Source organism: Clupea harengus, chromosome 9 (assembly GCF_900700415.2).
Source record: "Clupea harengus chromosome 9, Ch_v2.0.2, whole genome shotgun sequence".
NCBI classification, from domain to species: Eukaryota; Metazoa; Chordata; class Actinopteri; order Clupeiformes; family Clupeidae; genus Clupea; species Clupea harengus.
Genome location: NC_045160.1, coordinates 21,768,147 through 21,783,294, shown reverse-complemented (window position 1 = coordinate 21,783,294; position 15,148 = coordinate 21,768,147). Strand labels below are relative to the sequence as shown.

The following is a 15,148-nucleotide window of genomic DNA, read 5'->3' as shown; positions in this document are numbered from 1 at the left end:
GTGTTGTCCCTTGAGAATGAGAACATACATTTTCATTTGATCGCAAATTGTAGGTTTTGATGGAAAATATTTGGTTTTGATGTGTGTGTGTGAAGTTGAGAAGGTGATGTCATTCTGCAAACATCATATAGTGTTTTGGTCATTACGTCTTCTGTTAAGGGCTTTGTGAGCCGTTTTGAAAATGTAAACAGTGAATGGAAAACTGTAATAAGAGAGTACGTTTATGTTGTAAGGTAGGGTGACGCTCCCACTTATGAGACTGGAACTATCCCGCTTTTGCGTTTATAGAGTAATTAAGTTGCTCTATATTGGTTAGTATTCTTAAATCTCAAGTCAAATCTTTGTTAAAGCGTTTTCCAAAGGGTGATTGTACCTAGGCTCTAGGCAGGGCCTGCGCTGTTGTGAGCATACTTATGCACTGGTGTCTGCGTACAAAGACAGTGGATCAAACTCCATAGACGGACTGAGTTTGCATATAAGGCCGTCTGCCAACTGATTATCTAGCAAGCTTACCACACATTGAGTCGGCGTGGTAGTTTACTTCATTAGCAAGCTGTCTACTTTGTCTGTAGTTAGCTTGCAAGCTAACGTTAAATAGTCGGGTAGCAGGTGCCTCGAAAATGACATCAGATGTGCCTTTTGGTTACAATGACAGCATCATCATATTGTACAGTGTCTTTTTCAGTACCTCAGAAAATCTAAGCCAAAAAGTCCAAACAAATGACATTCATACATAAATACAGCCATCTACGGAGTTTGGTCTGCCATCTTTGTACACAGGCTATGTATAAGTAAAACTCAACCTGAAGGAGCAAATGGAAATATTTAGGAGATAACGTGATGCTACCAAACAGACCAATCACAGTTGTTGCGGGGAGGTGCATGTCAGGCTATGGCAAAGGGTACGCGATTCTATGCTGTATAGTATAAACAGGTCTTAAGGCAGCAAATTCAAGAATTTTATACACATATGATTTGCTCATTGGAAAATTTTGTTTTCTATTAAACAAAATTTCAACATGAAGAAATGTGCGAAATAAAATCACTTGACACATCATCAATAGATCATATTTTATTGTGTGGTTTGTCATAATGGTTATTCAGCAAAACACACACCATTTCTGCTAGTGTTTTAACTGATATCAAACAATGAGGTTATTGCATATTTGAACATCCTTTCAATGGATGAATAACTATAGAACGCACGGGAGGCAACCATGTAATTCTGCATACGGTTAGCCATTACTCCACTTCACACAGTATATCATGAAATGCCTGAAAATCTTGGGTTACTACAAGAAGATGAATAGCCCAGATCAGACCAGAGTAATTGGTTGCCGATGGATCTACTGCAGGTGTGTTCAGTCAGTCATCATTTCGGCGCCTTCTCCACCGGTGGCGTCGTTCAGAGTCAGCTCCTCCAGCATCTCAGCCAGGGAGATCCTGGGGGCACCGTCATCCTCCGCGTCGCTCTCCACTGGGATCTTATCAGCATCTATAGCGTAAACACAGTTCCCCATGTAAGAACAAAGGCAATTGGACTGATTGACAGTGGCATACGTGTAAAGTATATGAATGGGTGCTGGGGGGCTGGGGTTCACAGTCAAGAGAGAGCTGACATAAACTTTATCTATGCTTAGACTCGCATTCTATTCTAAATGATATTTCTAGACAGGACCGGAAGAAGAGAAAGGTAAACTTATGACATTTTATACCACTGGTAGATTTTCTATCAGTTTCTTTCGTTCCTGAGGTAAACAGACACAGGTTTATCTCTATAGGGAACCGTTCCATGTTGTCGGACACTAATAATAACATTATGAGCCTGTCAGTGGCGAAATCAAGCACTTAACTTTGATGTGGATGCTTGCCCCATAGGATTACATTGTATAGCTGTTTTCTTTTTACTATAAAGTTGACTGCACTGGTAGGTCAAAACACAGGTGAATTAGGGGAAAACTATATTTAGTTTCAGGCCCCACTGATGTAAAAGGAAGTCCTCTTTGGGTTCCCATGATGCCACTCACCTCTGAAGATGTTGACGTTCTTCCTCAGGGTTTCATCCTCCTCCAGATCCTCCAGGAAGTCCTGGTATTGCCTGGAAGAGGGAGAGACGGAGACATTCTTTCAACTGCACAACTAACTAACAACTTAGTTATGTCTTAATTTCATTCACTAACTTCAATTGAAAATGTAGGTATAGCCACCAGATACAAACACACACACACACACTAGCACAAATGATCAGTTTGGATATCCAAACACCCTTCCATATTCCATGGAGTCTATCCCCAATCATTATCGAAAATGTAACTACCAGACGCAAACACATTATCATCTCGAAACTAGGATGAAATTCAGACATCTTTATTCTCAGCGGTTGAATTTCTCCCCCCAGTATCACTCCACCCTCACCTCTCATCGCCTGATGAGTCCATGCCCTCTCGTTCTCGGTCCAGTTCCTTGAGCTTCCAGTTCCTGCGCCTCGCCCTCTTCATGCGGTCGTAGCTCTTCTTAATGAGAACCTGTGCACAAACAACCACCATCCTCATAAGCAGTTATAACGACCTGGAGTAGTCTACACAGTGTTAGATTTAGGTATTTTCATAACTTCACATAATATAATTACATCTCAACAAACCCCCGCAAATTAGTTTGCATAGCACCAGACTAGTGCCATCGAGGTGGCCCCTGGCCTTTTGTCTATGTTGATGAGCCATCAGACATGGTTCCTGGCTTTTGTGTGTCTTGGAGCTAGAGACATTAGTTGGCTTTTGTCTACAACCACCACAAGATGGTTGAGGCCACAAGCCATTAGCATCTATATGGCCATACCTGGCTATAGCCCCAGTCAAGCTAGACTTTCCCCTCTGACCTCCAAACACACACACACATCCCCTCCCCTTTACACCTCTTGTTATTTCACCACTATAAATGCTTGTACATTTCTGTAATGAAGGAGAAGAAGCAGGAAAACCAACCCGTGAGCAGCAGACGTGCCTAGTGCATGCTCGTGTTGTGTCGCGGTGACCATGGCTAGTGGCTGAATAAAACACATTCTTTCGCTAAGCCGTCCTCTACAAGTCTGTTATTCCTGAACAAGCTAACTTGAACCAAGTGTGGGCATCCGACGATTCGCCGGAGAACAGCGCAATCTTTCAACAGTGAAGTGATGGTGAGGAGATAGAAAAGGTAGAAAGCTATTGGCTGCCTTGTCTGAGCGCATAAGATGTCAACACCTTCTACATTGCAGAAACATAATGAATTGTCCATTAACTGCATTATAACGGCATTATAAGTGCTAAATCGTTATTTAATGTGATTCTTCGCTGATGAGACTCGTATCTTTATTTCTTTTTGAGTTTCAAGTTCAACGTAAGACGCAAGAGGAATGATAGCAAATGTGATTCAAAACCACTGTTGCTTCGACACCATAGCCAGGGGGGAATGGTCTAGAATGGGCTTGAAAACAAAGCTGAACTACAGGAGAGTCTCAGAAAAGCTGCTCACCACATCAGGTATCTTTTGGGCGTTCATCTTGTTGAAGTGCTCATCGTTGACGTTGGAATTTGCGAAATCAAAACTGTTGGGTTAAGAACGGTGGCAAAATAAACCTTACATACCACAGAAGACCACATAACAAGAAAACCAAAAATCAGTTCTGTGCATAAAAACATGAAGCAGTAATGAATCAATACCAGCCTTAGCAACAGACAGAGTCTCTTACCCGAGCACCGTGTCCCCAATGTTGAGCAGGTGGCCCATGGAGGTGCGGCAGAAGTACTGCTGACTTGTGTTCAGCTCAGACACTTTCTGGACCCACACCTCAGCCAGAACGTGCTGTAAGCACACACACACACACACACACACACACACACACACACACACACACACACACACACACACAATAGTTTAAGATTCAGGACAGCCGTACTTGACAAACGTTCCTGGAAGATTAAAAACATGGCAAAGAAAAATATTTGGCTGTGGCAAACTGTTTCAAGTATTTCCAAGATCCCCGAAAAGAAGCGACACAGAATCCCACAGGAATGTTTTTAAATTAAAACAGACAAAAAATAAAACTCTTGCTGTTGAAAGGTGTTGAAATGACACAAGCAAGCCTCACATCACTAGGAAACCAAATACTAATAAACAAAACAATAACATCTATCCAAGTCATTCATCAAAGCCTCAAAATACATCGAAAACTACAACTCCCAAAAGACATCGTCTTTCCTGTTAAATCATAGTGATCCTTCATCTTACCTTATTGGATATGATGCCTGCTCCAGCCCCAAGCTTCTGGTTTCTAATGACCTCCATTTCCATGACGAGGAACTCCTCCAGCTGTTTAGGGTTGCACAAGCTGTTGAAGGGGTACCGCCAATAAGTATTGCCATCCACCTCGGCAACTGCGGTGGAACATGACAAAACCCGTTAACAAGGAGGGACATCTTCAAAGCAAACTCTCTTCAGAACCCCTTCTGACAGGAGTTTAAGATGGCTCACCAAATTGGCAAAGCGGTTGTTTATCGGCACTGGAACAAAATGACCCCTTTTTGAACAGCAAGTGGAAACATGTGCGCTGCAATTTCAAACGTCACATATGTGCATGTTTGTTTTGACACAACACAATCAGAGAAGGGAATTCGAATGAAAGTAGAAGCAAGTTGCTATTAAAATGGAAGCAGCCGTTCTGCTGCTTCAGTACCATTGCCCAGTAACTGTAATCTGTGCACCATCGTGACTTGAGCGCCTGCATGTGTGAACAATATGAGCGATGGTATGCAAGCAAGCAGAAGTCAAGATGGACATGTGCTGAACAGACCTGGGCCCAGGACGGAATCCAGTTCAGTGCGAAACGAGACAAAAAAAAAATGAAAATGAAAGAAGTAAAAACAGACATATTCGGAAAAAAAAGATGAGACAACGGTGGAAATGTACTGCCAGGCGTTACTTGGTTAACTCTTCTGTGCCTACAGGGTTCACTTTCACCCGCTCTGGAACATTCTGCACATGATAAAACGTGTCAATTCATAACCAATTTCTATTCACTTTATTCTAACAGAAAATCTTTTGCTTCTCTATGGAAGTGAAAGATGACTATTTCATCTTTATTAGTATATTTTAGGAGTACTTTTACCAAATGGTGGCTTCAAGTACAGACAGGGAACTACACAATGTATTCAGTATAAAACATCCTAATGGCATCCTCTTTGTCTTGACAAAAGATAACAGAAACGTGCAGTGGCGTACTCATGTCTTTAACGAAATAAAGTAAAGCACCAATCCCGTTCTGGCTTGTGTGTCATAATTCTCACACTAACTCATCACGCTCTCACCCATCTGCTTCCAGCAGGGAGCAGGGCTTACTGCCTGGCGGGGTCGGGGAGTGTGTGTGTGTGTGTGTGTGTGTGTGTGTGTGTGTGTGTGAGAGAGAGAGTTAGTGTGAGTGTGAGTGTGTGTGTGAGTGAGTGAGAGTGTGAGTGAGTGAGTGAGTGTTGGCTTCAGCAAGTGCGCACAGCCAGTGTGCGACGCCGCTGAAGTAAAAAGAGGAATCACAGCAGTCAGCACTCCGCTCCTCGGCAGGACCGAACTCCACATTAAACACGTTTAAATGGGAATCAGATCCGCTGAAAGGGATTCATGTAGGGGGAATTTCAATTGATGGATCAAATGCTGATGATGCTTAGAAGCCAGTGGAGCTCAAAACAGCAGTGCCGATTCTAACAGAAAACAGCACAAGTGATGGACTTGTGGAGTCGGGGGGCTAAATGTGGAGTCGGGGGCTAAGTGTGGAGTCGGGGGGCTAAGTGTGTCCGAGGCAGAGAGCCCACCTCAGCAGCATCTTCCCTCAGAGTGTGTACTCTCATCACAAAGTACAGTGGTCACATCTAGTCCTGCAGAATAACAGGTGTGTTTTTACGAAACCCACCACGCTCAGAAAGGGGGTTCAAAATGATGGCCTCCATCATTTCACCATAGTTGCACAACAACGCTTTTAGGATGCATAACCCAGGTCTACCATTCAGTACAACTAGAGGGGCGTTTTTTTATCTTAGCCTGAAAATTTGCTTGCTAAACCGCTTAGCGAGCTACGACGAATACCCCCCAGGTCTACCCTTCAGTGCTACTCCATTCCGGGGTGCTTCTAGCAGGGTATGAGGGCAATGGGGTACTCACCTTGCAGCGTGTTGGGGTCCATGAGGTGGATGGTGCTGTTGACGCGGGTGCACACACACACCTGGCTCATGTTGCCCAGGCTTTGCGCCAGACGTGGAGACAGGCACACCACGTTGTCCTGGAGACAACGACAACAACAACAACAAGAGCTGGGGTTAGAGTGAGGACATTCCATAAATTCAGCGGGATCTTATCCATCCAAAAAAACCTGCAGGTCGAGAGAAATAAATAAACACAATGTTGCCGTACTGCACTTAATTATTATTATTTATATCTTTAGTACCTTGCACACGGGCACAATCTCCACAGAGAAGGCGCTTTTGTAGTTGTATGTGTTTGTGTGAACGTCGTGGGATATCAGCCGCTGGGATGACTTTGTTCTAGAGAGGGAGAGGAGTGTTATTATTCCCTTTAACTTTTCTATTCCCCAAAGTGTGAATGCTACTTGGAGCAGCAGGTGTACGAGCATTACCTGCAGGGGATTGTGCACTGCAGGAAATCCACCATCTTCTGCCCGTGCTGCTTTGAGCCGAAGTAGAAATCAAGGCCGTCTGGAAAACAGGCATTGTGCCGAGGTGAAGAAAGGCGCATACATAAGGCAAGCTGCAAACCTAATTCAGTCTGACACGCACTATCAATGAACGCATTAGCTGGGCTGGTCGTTACAGACGTACTCATGTTAGTCTGCCTCAACAAACTCCCATCTCTGAAAACACCACAGTGATTTTAAGATAACAATTAGACACAGTCAACTCCAGACACCAAGGCACCCAAATGTATTTAGGGTCAAAGGAAAAATAGCAAACAAACAAATAAAACTCAGTGAGAGTGTGATGGGTTTCAAAAAGTAACAATATATAATTCTAAAACATGATACAGAATACATAAAGAGAGTTTTTTTTAGTATCAATAGGTTTTAAAGGAGACAATAAAAACGGAAATCAACGATCTAACAAAATCTAAAAGGCAAATACACCACAGACACTGCTGTGTTTTTGATCAAAAATTACATTTGAAAAACAGTGTGATGCAAAAGCAGATGAAATCAATGACTGAATCAATCTAACAAATCTATCTAAAGATTACAAAAATAAATAATAATACACCACGAGCCTGCTGCCTGTTACAGACAAAAACAAAATATTCTGATGCAAGAGTGTGGATTTTTCTCCTTCTTTGATCTAGCGGATGATGAGGGGTACATACCGTGAATCTCTTTGATGCGTAATGTGTTCTGATGCAGACTGTGCTTTAGAATCATCTGCTCCAGGTAGTAGAACGTCTTCTTGTGCACAGTCTTACAAAAAAGAATAAAATATAGGGACATTGTAATTTACCATTAAAAAAAATGACAACTTCATCTTACTTAATGTATGTGTCTCCTTACAGCATGAAAGAGAAAGAAAAGAGCACTAAAGTAAATGGAGAACATTTTTGTAATGGCAATATGATGCATTAACACCAACTAAATAGAGATTTACATTGGCCTACATTCCCTATATTTCACCACAGACACGTGAGTTTTAGAGCGTTTACCAATCCCGACAAATTCTCTCAGCCACACACTGTATTATGTCTATGACCCGGTTCTACCGAAGACGGCCAGATCAGCAATCTGTTATGCCAGCGGAGATGGTCAGAATGAATAAACGGGTGAATTTGTAAGGATTAAATATTACTTCTATATTAGTCTCACCACACTGCACCCAACTGTGATGTGTTGGTTTCTTACTGACTGTGACATTTTGTCACTTCAATTAGAACCACGTCTGGTAAGCACAGTTTCCCCGCAGAAGGCATAATGAAGGGAGTCTAAATTGAGAATCGGCCGACACAGCAGATCTTCTTCTTACTACTGGGCTCAGTAAATCTGCTATGAGCTGATGCAGTTGCTTGCAATGCCATTTCAGTGCACACCCCTAAGCAACACTTACACAACCAACCCAGAACAATTCCCACACAGCACGGACATTTCACTTATACAACCAACCCAACAAGACCACACACACACACACACACACACACACACACACACACACACACACACACACACACACACGGCTTCCAGCACAACAATCTCCACACAGTACAGAGATTTCCCAGGCACACTGGTTAGGTGGTTTTCAGGTTACTTATAGAACATTGGTGTACACCAGTACGCAACCCACCCATGGCAAACTTCAATCAAAAGTTTTCTTTCACACACAAACACACACACACACACACACACACACACACACACACACACACACACACACACACTTAAAAGGCTTCCAGCACAACTGCAGTCCTCTCCAGCAGACCCCTCACCTTCTGCCGGACCTGCACCACAGCCTTCCAGAAGTCTTTAGCCTCGACCCGGTGGCAGTCCGAACACATCTGGAACTGGATCACATACTCCACCACAAACACCTGCTGCAGGATGGCCCCGTTCATCACCTGTCCACAACACAAACAGGCGCTGTCAGTTTACCCTCTATTCATTTCTACTCAGTCTGTCCGCCCACTCCTGTTTTTATACACTTGCAAAGCAAGTTTATATGCCTATAGTGCAATTCATACACATTAGCAATTCATAGTGCTTTACAAATCAGCAGATGAAAGAACGGGTCACAACCAAACATGTGGGAATGTTTCATGAACTGAGAGAACATATTACAAATGTGTACATATGGATATTTCAAAATCATCACTAATGCTAAAACGTATGGGCGAGACAGTGAGCCTAATACAAGCGATTCCATCCCTGGTTCAGTACTTCCAGCGATTCATCAGTGTTCTAATTCTGTCCAAAAAGACAATTATTAAACCAACAGTTTTTAAACATCCGGCTTCAGAGTGAGTGAAAACTACAAGACATCCTTGTGAACCAAGATGAATCAACATGTTGGTGATGCACTACCAACATGCTCCACCAATCCCAAATGCCTCCTGATGTTTTTCATAATGTTCTGTGTCTGCGTGAAGTACCTCTTTCTGAATGGTCAGCTTCAGCTTGATCCTTTTGGAGTGGGGTTCAGTCCACAGGAAGCCTGCATCAATCAGTCGCACCTAATGGAGCAAACAGCATGGAAATGAGGATGAGGAAGATAGACTGGGACAAAAATGGCACTGGAGGATATGTAAAAGTGATGCACCTCAATGTACTATTATATTTATTTATCTATCTATTTATTAATTGTTATTTATTATTATTTAGCAACTCCACAGCAACTTAAGTTTGTAGCTGTCTGATGCTGCCTCGTCTGTCTCGTTGTTTTTGTAACAATGACAAATAAAGTACTTTGAACTTTGAAAGACAACACCATGAAATATCATACTAAAACCCCTAAATAATACACCAACACTATGAAACCATGTCAGTACAGCGTGACTAGATATTTATCATTCATTATATTCATCATAAAATCCAACAGTGATAATAGCTGCACTCTCTTGGCTTTTGATGTCAGTGTAGCCTGAACAGGTAGTCTGTGCATCATAACACTGTTGTCTTGAAGTGTATCGTAACGGGGTTAAATAGCGGCATGCGTGTGTTGTGATCGGCTACGTTCGCATTGTCTTGTTAATATATTATTAAACTTAGCACAACGATTGTTTAACAGACTGGCTGATGTTTAAGAAACTGGCCGATAACTGACGTAGCTATGCTAGCAGTTTGAGAAAGGTCCAAACCAAGATGGCGGGCTCCATACCGAGATGACACATCTCGACGGCCACGGATAAAAGCCCCTGCTAAGTGAATATAAACTGGAAGGTGTGACTGACTTTGGTAGGATCCGTGACGATGTGTACATACTTTAGTCATGTTTCCCTTAATCTTCTTGAGGCAGAGGGCGAGTAACTCTCTGGACTCCAGAGCACACTGCATCCATGTGGTTGGGGGTTGCAAGTACCTATCAGACGACACAGAAAAACAGGGGAAAATTCAGATCTGTGACATCCACGACAAAAATAATGGCAATCTGGGGGGCACTGTGGCGCAACCAGTAGCCCCGACCACATTCGGGCTTGATGCCCATGGAGGACACAGGTTCGATTCCGGCCTGATGTCCACTCCCCGCCTCTTCTCCCTATCATTTCCTGTCCCACTCTTCACTAAGACTATCGATTAAAGGCCAAAAAGCCCAAAAAGAAATCTTTAAAAAAATAATGGCAATCTATTAATAAAAACAATGTCACGCTTTTTTTTACTCTTTTGCAACAGACTAATTAGTCTAGATGTCTCTGACTGCAACTATTTTCAATCCGCTCATCAAACTGCCTTTATGTCTGAGAGCTTATGAGATGAAGACTCAATGACGTGTGGAAAATAGTACCCCACCTTTCACACTGTTTGCAGAAGTTCACGGTAACTTGCTTGGGAATGCCCTCAGAGATGTCCACTGATGTCCTCAGGCAGGACACACACATGTTGGCAGGGTTGGGGGGGATGGGGATGCCACACGTACAGCAGAGGCTGAAGAACAGGAAGGTACATGACAGAACAAGATTAAAAAAAAAAAAAAAAAAAAAAAAAAAAAATGTATAACAGAAACCCACAATGGCATATTCAATATAAAATGCAAAGCAATGGAAGCGGACACACTTCCCTAATGTGTATTCAAACACATCAAGCTCTTTACAAGGAATGTTATCCTGTATAAGAAAATCAGATTGGACATCAGAAATTCACAGATCAATTATTAATCAATAAATACACCGGTCAGCTTCCACTTCCGCTGTGCACAGTAAATTCTTCCCTCGCTCCTGTATGACAACCTTACTTAAGCTGACCAAATTACTTAACCTGCCCAAACGGATGGATGTATATGACAACCTTACTTAACCTGACCAAACGCATGGCTACAGAGTCCCAACCAGGTAGCTCAGCAGTGACCCCACGACTCAAACATTGTGAGGACAGTGATAGCTTTGATACAAAGTTCTTTCACACAACCAGAAGGTCACTTTCATTACACTGTATTGAAACTAAATGAGGACCACAGAATAAAGAGCTCTCTGCATTTACAATTCTGCAGTGCTTTGTCTTCATAACTATGCAGAATAATCCTCTACTGAGGTTACTCCTAAACTTTCTCCAACAAATAAACATATCCCCACTAGGTACTATTGTAAGCTAAACTCGTCCAAGACCGCACTGTTGGTGTAATGTTTGAATTCACAATTACGTAGAGTAGGTCTACGACCCATCTCCTTGTCAACACTAAAACATCAATTCCTTCCGTTTACGATAAATAAGTTGTAGATATGTCATTCACCATGCTGGTTCTTCTAGTCACCATTACTAAGCTCGGTCTTGGGTCTCAGAGATAAAACCTTGCAGTATACGATGCTAACAGTTGTCAGTAAGCTAACAGCTGTCAATCCAAGGTGAAACCAATTACACAACCATTGCATATAATTTACACAACCATTGCACATCATTTAAACAACTATTTCACATAATTTAAACACAAATCATGTGACAACCACAGCGTCGACTTACATGTTACCCTGACTGGGGGTAGCTGGAGCTTGAATGTACTCCATGACGATCAGCGCCCTGGGAACATAATTACAGATAACAGCACAAATACTAGGGTTACTACCACATCTTGTGCGATTATTCGCCTACCACATACATATCTTAAGTAAGATACTATCTGAGTTAGTTGATGTACATTTGCCAGCTAACATTAGCCAACTAGTTAACGACAACTACTCTTTACTTCATTACACTTGCTTTTTAGCACCAGTGAAAGTTGAGGAAAAAGTTATTTAAGTTGTTTGGTGGCGATAACTACACATTATGCAAATCAAATCAAATCGTTTTATCTTATTCTTACGGTATTTAAACAGCACGATGACGGCGTGGTAACACGTTTCACCCAGCATGTACGGTGCGAAATGATGACATCACGTACACTTCCTGGTTCGAGAGGACCCATAGTCGTCTTTCACCGTGCCTGAGAGGACTAAAGCTCCTTGTGCTGTGGTACCGTATTAGCATAAAAAGTAAAGAGAGAGCCTAGTCCCTCCATGATTTTGCGCTCTGAAAAATTCAAGGATTTCCCGCAAATGCGGATTGCAGATTTCTCTTGTTGCCACATTGTAGTATGTGGCCAGTATGTGTAGTATGTTGTGGCCAGTATGTGTAGTATGTTGTGGCCAGTATGTGTAGTATGTTGCCGCCCCCCCCCCCCCCCCCCCCAAAAACGAAACCGCAGTCATGGAATTTCTGTATTATTTGTAATTGCTTCATCAACACACTTTTAAAGAATTCCCGCAGCCAATGCAGTCTCTATTGGCCGCAGCAGTCACAACAAACCCTAGGAATATCCGCAGGAACTTGGTGGAAAAAAATTCAATAACTGCAATTTGTTTTAATTCTTGCAGCAAATCAGTCACTTTTGTACGTAAATCACACAAACCCTTGCAATATCCTGGTGGGACTGATTCGTCTCTAACTTGAGTGTGGGCGATTGGTTTCCTGCTCTATGTTATTGTAATAGCCTAGGCTATGGAAATGACCTCCTCCATATTTAAAAAAATAAGGAGACTGCTTATAGCCTCAGTCTAACTGAGTTGCTCAGACCATGATTCAATGACTTTTCTACTAGGCAATAATAGCCTGTTAAGTTTCACAATTAGACCTAAATATGGACACTCGAAATGATAGGTTGTTTTAAAATATACACCGTTATCAGCACGGCGTATTAATCACATAGCCTACACGATTAACATGATGAAGACATAGATGAGAAGAGGTAAAAGCTATAGTCTTAAATCAAGCTGTCGAATTTAAGGGTATTCACCAGTAGCCTCGAGGCAAGCCCTTAACTTTTTTGCCATTGACGGTAGCGTTGAGTTTCTGCTTGGCCCTTATCAAGACGGTCAGCATTTCGTGGTTAACACTAGGCTCTTAGGCTACTGCAACTGATGGGTAATTTTCCCCGGACATAAACTATACCACTTAACTTGTGGGCGATACAGTGGTATGGAAGAGTTCGAGGATATATCCCACATCCACAGAAAGTGCAACCTCTAAATTCAAGGATCGCAGCGTCCGGCTGCGCTCGCTCTACCAACAAGCCTCCGGTATTGCGGAGGTGCGTCTTTCTGGCTGTCAGGTGACAGCTGTGACGGCAGGAAAAGAACTCCCCCGTAGCGGTATTTCCTGACATTCTAGGCTATTGTGGAGCAGTGTAGGCTACGCGCTCTGTGCGCGCTTGCATGGTTCATTGAGCTACAACAGTGAACAGATCTCCGATTCTTCACGGTGGGGCGGCATGCCGTGTCGTAGCTGTGGTTATCTCTGCAGACTTTTCAAAGCCTTGAAGGCGACACATGTGAAGCTCCGAGAATAATCGCTGTTTGATTTCTCTGCGTGTGCCGACCGCACTGAGCATACCGTGAACGAAAGAGAAGAGCTACTTGCATTCACAGCAGTCTTACAGGTTTCCTTCTTGCTGCAATGATGGAATGACTTGTTCGGATAAATAACCTGCTGTGATTTCTTGTTCGTTTAAATGATAGCAGATACGATGACACTGTTGTCTCTCTTGGGTCGGATCATGCGTTATTTCTTGCTTAGACCAGAGACCTTGTTTCTCTTATGCATCAGTTTGGCATTGTGGAGTTATTTCTTCCACACGGACGAGGTGAAAACCATCGTCAAGTCAAGCCGGGATGCCGTGAAGATGGTCAAGGGGAAAGTGGCGGAGATTATGCAAAATGAGAAATTCGGAGGTCTGGACGTCCTGGATGCGGAGTTCGCCAAAACCTGGGAATTCAAGAGCAACAATGTAGCGGTTTACTCCATACAAGGCCGACGCGACCACATGGAGGACCGTTTTGAAGTCCTGACCGATGTTGTGAACAAGAGTCACCCATCCATATTTGGGGTTTTCGATGGCCATGGTGGTGAAGTAAGTGTGAGATATTTAATTAAAAGATGCCAGTTACTAGCCTACCTATTACCTGAGCCCATTTTGTATAAAAAACGGTATCTTGATTGGATTAAACACCTGCATTCAAGTAGCCGACATCTGTAGCCTATAATAGCCTAGTTAGACCAAGTTTTTTTTTAAAGCGACTAACATAACTAGACCATGCATGCTGTAGAAACAATTTAAACCGATTATATTATTGTGATGAGGGGGCCATGCAAAATGGGATTATAACGTGTTCAGACCTGTACGTGTACCCAAGAGACGCTTCAGCATCAAGACAGGTTCTTGTCCTATACTGTGAAGAGTCAATAAGGAGTGCAACGAAATAAAATAAAAAGGTTAAAATCCCCCCCCCCCCCCTCGGTTTAGACATCAAGTGTGTGTTTTAAAGGGAAATGGGAGTATGGAGATGGCCAGTTTAAGGGTGTTGGTCTTTGGTTACAAATATTGTTCATTTGTGTGGCAGCTGTTGCCACAGTAGATTATACACTGCACAACAGTTTAGCTTATAAACACAACCGTTTTACAGTACTCGACACCATCTTACTGTCTTGTCTCCTTGTTTACGATGTTGTCCACTCTGCTCTGCACCTGACTTTCTCGCTTACATGGCCTGTCCCTTCCCTCCTCTCTTCTATTTTCCTCTGTGTGTCTCACGTGTGTTCTTAGATCTTAGTTTTTCAGGGTTTTTCCCTACTGGATCAGGGGGCACCACAAAAAAGAGTAAAGGTCTCATACAGAAACGTCTTTGGGGGGGGGGGGTTCTTCCATGTTCTCTGGATCCTAAACTGAACTACAGTTGAACTGGACAGACATGAGTATGAGCACATTCATGTGTAAAGTTATTTAACCTTTTAAGTTTTTTTTATAGCCTGTATTTTTATCCAAACTGAATTGCAGTGACGTGACTGCAGTTCAACTGAAAGGATTACGTCCCTGGGTGAGTCTGGGCCTGCTCAGGGCCAGATCTGGGCCAGATCTGCTGTCAACTCAGCCGCTGTCTGTCAGGGCACGAGCATGTTCTCAGTAGC

General features: G+C 42.9%; 2 protein-coding genes across 2 annotated transcripts in view; one reads left to right on the top strand and one right to left on the bottom strand.

Annotated features, from left to right (window-relative positions):
* Nucleotides 1-1,057: 1,057 nt before the first annotated feature.
* nmd3 (NMD3 ribosome export adaptor) lies at nucleotides 1,058-12,121 on the bottom strand. Its single transcript, XM_012838427.3, has 16 exons — nucleotides 12,012-12,121; nucleotides 11,672-11,728; nucleotides 10,508-10,642; nucleotides 9,983-10,079; nucleotides 9,154-9,234; nucleotides 8,494-8,622; nucleotides 7,390-7,480; nucleotides 6,656-6,734; nucleotides 6,467-6,563; nucleotides 6,184-6,301; nucleotides 4,267-4,412; nucleotides 3,728-3,840; nucleotides 3,511-3,583; nucleotides 2,416-2,525; nucleotides 2,028-2,098; nucleotides 1,058-1,495 (listed from the first exon to the last, which is right to left on the bottom strand). The coding sequence occupies exons 2-16, from the start codon at nucleotides 11,713-11,715 to the stop codon at nucleotides 1,362-1,364; spliced, it is 1,518 nt and encodes a 505-aa protein (XP_012693881.2). The 5' UTR covers nucleotides 11,716-11,728; nucleotides 12,012-12,121; the 3' UTR covers nucleotides 1,058-1,361.
* A 942-nt stretch (nucleotides 12,122-13,063) lies between these two features.
* The window catches only part of ppm1lb (protein phosphatase, Mg2+/Mn2+ dependent, 1Lb), a 61,853-nt gene continuing 59,768 nt past the window's right edge, over nucleotides 13,064-15,148 (top strand). The window contains exon 1 of the mRNA XM_012838415.3: nucleotides 13,064-14,093. Coding sequence (XP_012693869.1) covers nucleotides 13,695-14,093 — 399 coding nt within the window. The 5' untranslated portion in view covers nucleotides 13,064-13,694. The remainder of the gene's footprint in view (nucleotides 14,094-15,148) is intronic.

Coding starts and splice junctions, on each gene's coding strand:
- nmd3 (XM_012838427.3), bottom strand. CDS start 11,715: ATGGAGTACATTCAAGCTCCAGCTACCCCCAGTCAGGGTAACAT. Junction 6,735..7,389: donor ACGCATCAAAGAGATTCACG/GTATGTACCCCT, acceptor CCTGTTTTCCAG/ACGGCCTTGATTTCTACTTC. Junction 2,526..3,510: donor CCCAAAAGATACCTGATGTG/GTGAGCAGCTTT, acceptor GTTTGTGCACAG/GTTCTCATTAAGAAGAGCTA.